General features: G+C 38.8%; 1 protein-coding gene across 1 annotated transcript; it reads left to right on the top strand.

The window, feature by feature from the left end:
- Window positions 1-1,902: 1,902 nt before the first annotated feature.
- LOC127656124 (sal-like protein 3) lies at window positions 1,903-12,142 on the top strand. The gene is made up of 4 exons (XM_052144306.1): window positions 1,903-2,039; window positions 6,749-9,841; window positions 10,037-10,374; window positions 10,698-12,142. Exons 1-4 carry the CDS (start codon window positions 1,958-1,960, stop codon window positions 11,127-11,129), a joined length of 3,945 nt encoding a protein of 1,314 aa, XP_052000266.1. The 5' UTR covers window positions 1,903-1,957; the 3' UTR covers window positions 11,130-12,142.
- The last annotated feature ends 400 nt before the right edge of the window (window positions 12,143-12,542 follow it).

Raw genomic sequence — 12,542 nt, forward strand, 5'->3', positions numbered from 1 at the left:
TCAAATATTCATATATGTGAAACTTTATATATCTTTTAATAGTTTAACGCATGTTTTGTCATTCTATTTTCTTTACGCCGTTACCCGTAAGCTTTTGGAGAATGTTATTTATCTTGACTTATTGAAATCTTTCTTTCTTTTTTTCTTTGTCTCGTTCTTTCATCGTTGCCCACATACAGATGGCAAAGGAGATAAATCTCTCCACAGGACCAGCCCTTAGTGATGATACTGATTATGATGGTCAAGTGGACATTTTGATTTCTGTGTGTCGAGTTAGTTATAAAGAATCGATATTATATCAAGGGGTTACTCTCGTGATAAAGGACTTTAGCTGCTCCGGCTATTCATCATAAGTCTGTAGCGAGCAGATAGGTCAAAAGAAATGATATTGAAGTAAAGAGTGAGTCTTCTTATCTCTCTATAGCAGGACACACCGATCGATACGGGAGCAGCGCTACTCCTGCAATTATCAATGGCTGATTTTGTCTTCCGCATCTATTAATAGCAGATAATAAAGCTTTTGGACATAACTTTTAAAGGGGGTGATGGGGTGGGATTGAAAAAAAAAAGTTTGGTTACATGGGATAACCTTGCTGTCAAAGAAACGGTCACCGTTTCAATGGTGTGAGACGTACTGAAAAAAATAATTTACAAATTAAATAAAAACTAAATTTAGACTATCCATGAATGTGAGGCTCATAAAAACAGTTAATATATATATGTGTGTGTGTGTGTGTGTGTGTGTGTGTGTGTGTGCTTTTGTTTGCTATGTTCAAATAGGTTTTAAGGCGATTTTTTTATAGACCTATTTGATTTACCACCATTTGATTTACTTTTATTTCTGCACACCTGAAAACACGTTATTATATTCATACGTCAATTAATAAGCATTTGAGTCATTTCCTCAGGTCAGTTTCATGCAGTAACGAGGGCTGAGGTGAATCGGTGTGTCCTGGTACATCCTAGCGGTCGCTCCCCGCAATGGGCTCAATCGAAACCTTCAGCAAACCCCTGACACACGAACACACAGTCTCACATACAAACACACACACCTCTCCACCAGCTTGCATCACAGACAACCGACAAACTTCTGCCGCCGTCTTTTGCATCGCCCTTAATGCAACTTGAACCTGAACGCTGCAGATGTAACGGCAGTAAAATAAACTCTCTGTATCTCCGGACTAGATAGCTTTGCGGTTCTTGCTGCTTTTTTGGCCGGGAGCAAGACGCCTTTAGCGGGGAAGAGGAAGACCGACCCACACACGACGAACTCCTGAAAAACGTACTTTTATACGGCAAAAATGCGTTAATCTGATAAACTTTTAATGATTTGAACACTTTAACTATCTTTAAATAAAGTTTGTGCTGTTTAGCATTTATTTGTTTGGTTTTTTTACGAAAAACCCTCTGTCGGAGTCGAATTCGTAAACTCTTGCGCTCCAGTTTCCTGATAAAGACAGAATTATCTACTTTGGAGGACAACTTTTTTATTGAGAGAAAACGGCTTGTGTCAAACGTTCACCGGCTGAGGGAAGAGAGGAAAACTCAAAAAACACACACATGAAAGTTGAGTGAACTGGAAGAGTCCGTATCACTGACTTTTTCTCTGGGTAGCTTTTGGAAATGTGCAAATCAAGTTCAAATTATAAAAGCGTAGTGAAATTAACTTGTGAGAAAGCCCTTAAAAGCAAGGAAAGCAGCTGACCTTCCTCCTCCTCTGGGCGGTCGAGGTGATTTTGGATGAATGGTGGTAGTTGAGGGTGAAGTGGTTAATTGCGGAGTCCGTCCCTCATTTCCATATCAGTGTGTCCACTGGAGCTCGGCCAATCCAATGCATCATTCACTATCATAATGATATATCCTCACAACATCAGATAATTTCCGTTATTGTGCAGCTCGTCCTTTTCAGTGGGTCTCTGCTGATGTATTTGGAGGTGGAAGATTTCTTAGCAGAAGAATGTCCCGTCGGAAGCAAGCGAAACCACAGCAACTCATATCAGACGAGGACCCTTCACTGCTGGAGCTGCTGCCCGAACACGGTGAGTGTTAAAGGCTGCTGCTGTTCAGTCACTTACTGCTGCTTTATTTCATCTGCGCAAATAAGACTAACAACCATAAAGAAGTGTTTTCAAATTGTTCAATTTATTGTAAAGCAGTTAACAAATGTAGCAAAATTATAATGTGCGTTTTGCCAAAATAGCGGGTGTCCATAACGCGCGTGTAATTTTGTATATGCACCCTTAAAAAATAATTGACATTATATTTTATTTAATAGTGCACAACGAATAAACTATTAACAATATTATATGACTAAAGGGTAATACGCTTTAAATGCTTAATTTAATCGCATTATGGTAGGCCTAATTTAAATGTATTTCACATTATAACATTATTAGTAAACGATAGACTAGTTATTCAAATGTTTTAATTTTTCTTAAATATAATATAAATAAAATAGCTTTTTCGAATGAACAGTATTGGCGGCAAACGAACGCTGTGGATTTGGGGATGTATAGCCTAGAAAACACCATTACAATAAATTCGCACGACGGAAATAGTGATACAGATTGACAGTTTCATCTCAAATGAATTTATTATAGCCTACAGTATTTGTGTTTACAAAAACTCCTGAAAGTAGCGTTTTTTTTTTCTGAGGCCCTTCGGGTTCTTAAAAACTCGTTTTGCCTCACCGTTGTTAGTTTTGAAAGAAAGGCATTTTCATTTCCGGATCATATTTAAAAGCAGTTTTGTTTTGTTTTTTGTAATGATTTTTATTTCCTGATTAATGTTCAGGGCTCTTCAGGACTTCTTTGTTGTTAAACAAGCCAAATCGGAAAGAAAGAAAGAAAAGTGTCAGGTAAATCCGTGTGTTCAAAAATCACATATCTCTCTCTCTCTCTCTCTCTCACACACACACACACACACACACACACACACACACACACACACACACACACACACACACACACTTAGGCAATATTGTTATTTTGTGTCTTCTACGGTAATGTTAAGTTTGTTATAATCCATAACAGAGACTTAAAACAACCTTTACCTACAATTTCGCATTAATAATTATTAATCAAAATGAATTAAAACAATAAAAAAACTTTTTTTTTTTTTCCGATCATTGTCAAAAACTGTTCCCCGATTTTTGTGTTTTGTTGTAATTAAAAATATACTAATTGATCACAGACACAACTGGTATGTTCAGCTGAGTGAAACACCTGCTTTTTTCCTCTTTATATATTTAGGCACATTAAATATACATTTCATCTAGGATATCCACTCATTACTCTTAAGTCAATTCTAAGTTACTTCAATATTTTACCACAAATTATGTGTTTTCATAGATGATGAAAAAAAAAATGAAAACACATGATTTTTCATCAATTAACTTGAATACGTATGTTTTATATTAGATATAAAATATTATTTACATGTCAAAAGAAATTCTTCGAATTTCTCTAGTTTCCTTGAATCACTGTTTATTAGAATTTCAGAATAAATGTTCATTTTGCATGTCTTGCAGATACATTAGAATAGTCCCAGTACCCCAAAAATCCAATCTCAGGCTGAATATAAATACACATACTGTAGGTGCACACTTGCAATGACAAACATATATAAAAATAGAAAGAGAGAGAGTAAATTTTTACAAATAAAGATGCTGAACTTTTACATCTTTACTAGTATTGAACATATATTGATTTATATTTGTATTTCTGTCAATAACATACTATTGATCTAGATAAATAGCATGCGTTAGGCAGTCTAATATCCACCAGCTCCACACATGCAAGCCTCATGTCACATAATGTGAATTGTACTGCATTAGAAATGCAGCAAAAGTATTGATTGTTTTCCTATTACAGTAATTTAATGAAATAATCACTAATGCTGTAAGAATGTAATCATATGGTCTGAGTGCCCAGTTCACCCTTGTCATACTTCGCTGGTCATATGTCATGTAATGTAGAGTATTCCAGTAAGAACGTTTATTTGAGTAGATTTGTCCGCTTCTGTGCTGCATGGTGACCGTGTTTCTCTCTGTTTGCTCGGGACTGGTATTTAAATGCTCGTATTGCTTTTGTTTGTTTGGCTTTTGTGAGTTTACATTGTTGTCAAAAGATGGCTAAGTGGACTCTTTTGTGTGGGAACTCATGACGTGCCGTGAAACAGAGCCATGTCACACCTCCCCTCCTCAGATCACAGCTTCACTTGCCCCTGAGGAGGGCCGATTCAAAGTTGCTTTGATACCGCATGATCTAAAGCTTTGGCTGCGTGGCTCAGCCAAGAGTGGCCAATTGCTGTCAAGCTTTAAATGCAAGCTGTACAGATGTTTCATTTACCTTGGCAAAGTGGCTTGAATATGTCCAATGAAGTATTCGTTATGATCATCTTACTGGTGTCTACAAAACCCAGCTAAAGGGGTCCTGTTAAACTCTTTTATTACATCCCTGATAACTTGTTTTATTTCAAAAGAAAATCCTGCTGCCGATATTTAGTGTATATACAGTGTGTGTGCGTGTGTGTGTGTGAGTGAAAATGTGCAGAAGTTACTTAAGGGAGATATTTCTATCTGGTCTGTCCCTTAAAAGACACTTTGGTTGGTGAAACTTAATGCAGTCTGGCTGATTCACTCATATTGCATTTTATTTTGCAGTTCATTTAAATGTTGCCATTTGATGCACAGAAGTACATTTACTTTAAGTTGTTAATTTGTTCAGTGTAGATGATGTCATTCTTTTGAAAGAGAGAGAGAAACCTCCCAAGTTCCTGTTTGCATTTGTTTATTCACAGTCATTTTTTAAACATCTATTCAAACTATTTAGTGGACGTCTGTATTAACGTACGTTGATATGCCAGAGATGTTTCACCAATGAAGCTGGCTTGATCGGTGTAATTCCTGTCCAGTGCTCAGAACTAATATGATTCTCCAGTTAACAGCAGTCAGTCAGCATCATGCGTAACAGTCTTGCAGATGTATTGCTGTCACTGAATACGGTATCAGAACGCATACTAATACAAATAGTTCATATCTGACCTACATTTGTTTTGAAGAATATACTGTGCTTATAGTGCTATAAGGGCAAAGCTTGGGAAGGCCTCTTTCTCTTATTCTTTGAGTGTTTATCTTTATGCTTAAGGTAGAAATGTGCTCTCATTTCTTAATTACTGGGGAATGACACAGCACAAAGCTGTAGGTTGGCACTAGCACATTATAATACTTTACACCAAAATAGCACACAAAGTCTAAACATTTTTGAATAATTTTCATTTTAAGCATTTTTGAATCCTGAAATCTGACTTTTGTTCATACTTGAGAGCGCATACGTATTGTATTGAATCAGTCTTTTATAATAAATTTTTGAAATACTGAAGGACAAATCTGTATTTGCAGTGTCTTTTAACAGGGAAAAGCATTAATGACTGTTAGTTAAGTTAGCGAAGATTGCTCAATGTATTAGCAAATACAATAGAAAAATAAATAGAAAAGAATTATAAAAAAAGGATTTCCATGGTTAACTGTTTTATTATTTGTTAAATCGAAACGGTTTTACGTATTCAGTCACTAAAGGTATTGATTACAAAAATATATATTATCATTATTATCATCATTTATGTTCTGTTGTCAAATAAATGCCCAATTCTTTTGTGTATGTATATGTGTATATGTATTCTAAGATGCTACTTTCAGTTTTTTCATCTCGTGGTTTGTTGGTGTATTTCAGAACACCTAAGATTCTATTTAAGAAGACTGGCTTAAGAAAGGGAAAATGGGGTTAAACTTCTTAGATACAGAATATAGAAAAACACATGCGGACACATTTCATGAATAAAAGATCTGTAACTGCAAAATGAGCTTAACAAGCCCATAAAACTGAAACACAATGTAACAAATAATTTGTGTTGTTGTATGTTGAATATATGCATCTGCATTATAATGGAACACATGCAAGAACTGATCTACCTACCAGTCAATCCAAGATAAGCATACCATGAACTGCAGAATGTTAAAAAGTAAAAAAAAAATTTTTTCCAAGTTATAATCACTAATAATGTCAGGCATGATTGACACTGTAATTTTGTTCAACAGAAAACTGTGATTCAATTCAAAGACAATCAAATCCAAACCCAACCAAAATATTGCAGCCAAGCACACATAGGGATAATTAACATTAAACTCATGACACACAAAACATTTGGCATTGTATTAAATTTGCAGATGAAAATGCAAGATATAAACAGTTTGATCAGATGCTAATTATGCTCTGTTAACTTACATTTAAACTATAATGGACATGCATTTATAAAATACACTCATGTTACAGTTTAAATCAATGATTGTAACTGCTGCAGTCTGTCAGGGGGGCATATATTTTGTAGGCAAGTTGCTAAGTATTTGCTATAGCATAGAATGCACATTATTCTGACAGTACTAATGGAGACACTCAAAGACTTGATTTGTACTCAGACAAAGTGGCTTTGAAATGTATGAAATATTGGAAATCAATGGCTTGCATGGAATTCCTTTAAGTGGCAATATCCACAACTGTTAGGCCTTCATAATTTGATGGACTGCACAAAGAAAATTATTAGATGTGTATATATAAAGGAGAGTGAATTTACCAAAACTAGTGGTTCAGCTGGGGAAATTAGTTTCAGAATAGAAAAGAACACATTAATTGTTGCACGAAAAGATTATTTATTCATTTATTTTTGTGCTGTAATTTCCTCTCCATTTCAGTCTCAGGTGAAGGAGTGGATGATTCAGACAGTGGAAATGAGAGCCGCAGTGGGAGTGAAGAGACCCATGTGTGTGAGAAGTGTTGTGCCGAGTTCTTTAAGTGGTCAGATTTCTGTGAACATCTGAAGAGCTGTACCAAGAATCCACTGGTGCTAATTATCAGTGACAATGAAGTGACTTCAGACCCAGCACAGGAGTACGTACCATCACCTGTGCCCAGCTGCACCAATGAGCCTGCAGACAGCGAGGATGCAGGTGAGGGCATCCACATGCCTGCTGAAGGTGATTATGGAGCAGAGATGATGCTGGAACAGGGTACTGTATTGGACAAAGAGGATGAGCCCATGGAAGTGGAAATGTCTCCTGAGAAACCAGAAGACGCTGAAGATCAAGATGCACAGGCAGAGCCAGACATTAGTCTACCTCAACTTGAGGACTGCAGCCAGTCCTCTGGGGCAGGATACACTATACCCAGCACTAATGTCACACTGGAAACACTTAATGGAACCCGTGTGGCTGTTGCTCAGTTCTCCCAAGGTGCACTAGCTGCAGGAGTGTCAACTATGGCCATACCTATGATTCTGGATCAGCTCATGGCCTTGCAACAGCAACAAATCCACCAGCTCCAATTAATAGAGCAGATTCGGAGTCAGGTGGCCCTAATAAACAAACAGGCCCCAACGCAGCAAGCCCTTAACCAACATAAAGACCATAGCATGAATCCTGGTTCAAAAGTAACCTCATCATCCAGCATACCCACAGTGACTGGTCAGCTCCAGCTATGTGACTTTATTACACCCCCTGTACATCAGCTTCCCATCAAGGTGCCCTCTTTAAACGGACAGGTTCCATCTTCATTATCTTCTGCTTTGGAGGACACCCTCTCCAATGTTTCACAGACAGGTGGCCACCTGACCAGCTCTGGGATGAGCAGCAATACCACAACAAATTCCTCATATCAAACAAGCAGCTATAATATGCCTGCCTCCCAACTGCCACTATGCTCAACATCTAATAGCAGCAGTAGCAGTAGCTGCACCAGTATTAGCACCGGAACTGGGGGTGGAATCAGTTGTGGTATTTCACTTCCAAGAAACACACCTAGTCCTCTAATGCTGACTCACGGAAGATTGTTAACATCCCCCTCCAGCCTCCCCATCATACCTCACAGCTCATCCAGCAGTGTTATCTACCCTAATCCTCTGGCCAGTATTGCGGCAACAGCAAACGCTCTTGATCCTCTTTCTGCACTGATGAAGCACCGCAAGGGAAAGCCCCCAAATGTCACTGTGTTTGACACCAAACCCAGTTCAGAAGACCCCTTCTTTAAACATAAGTGTCGATTTTGTGCCAAGGTGTTTGGAAGTGACAGTGCCCTGCAAATCCATCTTCGTTCCCATACTGGCGAAAGACCTTTTAAATGCAACATTTGTGGAAATCGCTTCTCCACAAAGGGAAACTTGAAAGTTCATTTTCAGAGACACAAAGAAAAGTATCCTCACATCCAAATGAACCCCTATCCAGTGCCTGAGTATCTGGACAATGTACCAACTAGCTCAGGTATTCCTTATGGAATGTCATTGCCCCCAGAAAAGCCTGTTACCACATGGCTGGACAGCAAGCCTGTTTTGTCTACTATCCCAACCTCAGTAGCACTGCAACTCCCTCCAACTATACCCAGCATAATTGGAGGCTATGGGGAATCGTGTAGTCTCACCCCTTTAAGCAGGTCACCTCAAAGGCCATCACCGCCATCAAGTGAGTGTACATCTCTGTCTCCTAATCACCTAAATTTTGAGGCCAGCATGGCACACATTTCCAGTTCACCACAACATAGTGCGGTGAGTGACACACCTCCAGTTCTCAAATCCGAAGCCATTCATATACCACCCAGTTGCACCACCAGTCATGGGGAGGTCAGTATATCCACCACTTCCATTCCCCAAGTGATTCCTTTGTCCACTGTCACAACCACAACTAGCACCAGAACACAGATCACAGACTCAGTAAATACTCCCTCTCTACAAATTGTCTCCAATCAGTTTAAGGCCACGTTTCCTTTTGGTGGCCTCCTGGACTCTATGCAAACATCAGAGACATCCAAACTACAGCAACTTGTGGAAAACATTGATAAGAAGATGACAGACCCTAACCAGTGTGTCATCTGTCATCGTGTGCTTAGCTGTCAGAGTGCCCTAAAGATGCATTATCGCATCCACACAGGAGAAAGACCCTTTAAATGTAAAATATGTGGCCGTGCTTTCACAACCAAGGGGAATTTGAAAACGCACTTTGGGGTCCACAGGTCCAAGCCCCCTCTTCGAGTACAGCACTCTTGCCCTATATGCCAAAAGAAGTTCACTAATGCAGTAGTTCTGCAGCAACACATCCGCATGCATATGGGGGGGCAGATTCCTAACACGCCCCTGCCTGAGGGTTTTCAGGACATGGACAGAGATCTCTCCTTTGATGAAAAGAGCCTAGATGACTATGATGATGAGCTAATTGATGAGATTGAGCAAGCAATGGAAGATGAAGTTGGTCTCAAAGAGGGAGATGTGGACCCATCTAAACCACTCCATTCATACTACAAAATGTCTCTAAGTAACTCACCCCCAACCTCTCTTTTCTCTAGCATTGTTGCCTTGGAGAATGAAATAAAGCTGACTGACCCAGCAGTTAACATGCCCCCCTTCTTCAGCCCGAAGCCTCCAGAAAATGGTAGTGGAACTGATTGGGAAAATGGAGACATGTTTAAGAATGACTCATCTTCTACTGTAGGAGACATAGAGAATCACAGTATTGGGAGTCCGGCGCAGTCTGAATCATCCAGCTCTATGCAGGCTTTGTCTCCTGCCCTCAGCCAGTCTGATAACCACTACTCAAAGTCCCCAAGTCAGGTAGTCAGCTGCGGCAAGGATGAGGCTCAGGATCCCACAGCAATTAATACAACAGTGAAGTCTGAAAATTCCGATACCCCTTCTGCTGGATCAGAGAACACCGGTGCATTGGATCTCACTGCCACACAGCCTGCCAGGCCGTTTGTCAAAAATGAGAACCAATTCAGTCTGCTGTTCCTTGGTAGAGACAGAGGTAGTCATTTTGCCCATCAACAGGCTTTTTTTCTCATTTTATTCTGTAGATTTGTACAAATACATATTTACAAATACCTGACAAAATCAGTGATTTTACTATTTTGTACTTCTACATATTGTTTCTGCTGCTATATTGAAAACATGAGCCATTAAATAAAATACGTTTTCTTGTCATTTCTATGTGCTTTTCTAGGTTTAAACACTTCAAAAATTATGAGCTCAGAAGCAAGCATAGTCAAACTTGAGATGAATGGACACAGTAAGGCACTGTCCGTGCATGAGAGCTCCCACTTACCAGTAGGCCTCCTGGCACCTGCTACTGCCCCTCAGGCAACAATAAGCCCCAACCTCACTCCAATGCTGGCACCGCCCCCATCTCGGCGTACCCCCAAACAACATAACTGCCACTCATGTGGGAAGAATTTTTCGTCAGCCAGTGCTCTTCAGATCCATGAGCGCACTCACACAGGAGAAAAACCCTTTGGCTGTTCCATCTGTGGTAGAGCATTTACCACAAAGGGAAATCTCAAGGTATGGCCAAAATACTTAAATATAAATGGTACCTATGTGTATGTATTCTTGCTTGTGACAACCATGAATTTAAATAGTATGGATGACTTAATTGAACTAATCAATAGTATATACCAGGTTCTTCATTTGAAATTATATTATTCTTGTCACACATTGTAGATTTAACTTAATATATTTACTAGTTACTAACATTTAATTCTGCATTTATTTCCACATTTGCACTTCATATTCATAAGTGCATTAGGAATACACGTAAATAAAGATTTTAGTGTCTGTGTTTGTGATGCATATGAACTGAACTAGCGTGATCCTTCTTACTTCAGGTCCACATGGGAACCCACATGTGGAACAACGCCCCAGCCCGGCGGGGAAGACGGCTCTCTGTGGAGAACCCTATGGCTCTTCTAGGTGGAGACGCTATGAAATTCAGTGAGATGTGTCAGAAAGATCTCGCAGCGCGAGCAATTAACGTAGACCCAGGCTTCTGGAATCAGTACGCTGCAGCCATCACCAATGGACTGGCACTGAAAAACAACGAGATCTCAGTCATTCAGAATGGAGGCATTCCTACAATCCCCATTAGCCTGGGTGGGGGTGGCATCCCTGCTGTAGGCACAATGACTGGAGGAATGGAGAGATCTCGTACTGGGAGCAGCCCTCCAGTGACTGGACTAGAGAAAACTAACCTGGAGTTGAGAACTGGACGTCCCTTCTCCAGATTCATGGAAGAAAACAAAGAGATTGGGATCAATTAATGACTTACATATAGAAAATGACACAGACAAAAAGACTAATGAATTTATTACAATTTGAAAGGGAACTATTAATACAGTTTGAGTTCTTATGTACTATATTATGTAGCTATAAAGTCTGATATGCTGTTTAGTTTTAGTACCCCTCAGTCATACTATTTCATTCATAGAAGGAAAACTGTCTTGTTTGAAAATCTGTTGTCTTGCAAGGTTTGCATGGTACTTAATGGTTTCTACCAGTATGTTTTCTAGTTGTATGATGCTCTGATATATACGTGAGTGTCAGTTGACATGGGTAAAAAAGACAAAAAAGAAATGGTTGCTTTATGTGAAAGAGAACATGAAATTGGATAATGTCGTGCTGAGCTTTTTTAATTCATTAACTAGACAACCGATAGGAAAAAAGTCTTAACTATTTTAACCTTTACATTTATTATCCTGACATTGTCTCATGAGTGTCCTATGTCTTTAGGATTTATGATATAAAAAAGCGGGTAAAAAATGTATTTAATGGCCCTGGGGTTATATTAATCCATTTTATTTTATTTATTTATTATATTATTCAAATTATATCTTGAAATAAAGACAGAGCATTTCTTCATCTTACCAGTGCAGACATATTGTGAAGTTTTCTTTATATATTTTTTGTATCTAGCATGCATTTGTGTAACAGATGTGCTACACAATGGGACAGCTACGATATCTAAAGCTGCTTTACTCACAAGCCTGATTTTAACCTTTGTAAAGAAATAAAAAAGAGATCTTCATAAACATTGTGTATACTTAGGACAAACAAACCTGGTAAAATATTTTGTAGCATCACAAAAGATATGTTGATTTGGAATTTGACATGTTTGTGAATGCACTTTTTTGAGGAATGGTCATGTCTGAGATTTTATTAACAATAGGACTGAGCTATCTGTAACTCTTTCCTTTATTCCTGTTCGCTTGTGGGGTTTGTAAATGTGAGTTCTGGCTATGGGCAAAAATAAGAGCCTTTGGCCCCTGCACCAAAATCTTCAGACATCCTGTCCAATCAAAATCAAATAAAATGAGAACAGATTGTGTCTGTTAATGGAGTTTCATGTCCTATGTATAGCCATTGTTTTTCCACCCCCATATATATATATATATATATATATATATATATATACACACACATACAACAGTTAGTTCTGGTCCTTGAATCTGATTGGATGAGAGACGTTTCATGAGCATGGATGGTCTGACACCATCAGCACTGCGACGCTTCACTGTGTGTATCACTCTGCTTGTGTTCCTGCCATTCTAAACTAAAGTTTAAGAACAGTGCAGATCTGTTGAGAGCTATCTGTGTCTTTACATTTAATTTTGTGACATTACATATGTTGGCCAGCAGGTGGTGCAATATGAGCCAGTTTACATCCAATAGCACTC

This window comes from Xyrauchen texanus, chromosome 15 (assembly GCF_025860055.1).
Source record: "Xyrauchen texanus isolate HMW12.3.18 chromosome 15, RBS_HiC_50CHRs, whole genome shotgun sequence".
NCBI classification, from domain to species: domain Eukaryota; kingdom Metazoa; phylum Chordata; class Actinopteri; order Cypriniformes; family Catostomidae; genus Xyrauchen; species Xyrauchen texanus.

What these genes read in the sequence shown, in the direction of transcription:
- LOC127656124 (XM_052144306.1), top strand. Translation starts at nt 1,958, where the DNA reads ATGTCCCGTCGGAAGCAAGCGAAACCACAGCAACTCATATCAGACGAG. An exon ending in GGAGCTGCTGCCCGAACACG is followed by an intron (nt 2,040 to 6,748) that starts GTGAGTGTTAAA and finishes TCTCCATTTCAG; the next exon opens with TCTCAGGTGAAGGAGTGGAT. An exon ending in GTTCCTTGGTAGAGACAGAG is followed by an intron (nt 9,842 to 10,036) that starts GTAGTCATTTTG and finishes GTGCTTTTCTAG; the next exon opens with GTTTAAACACTTCAAAAATT.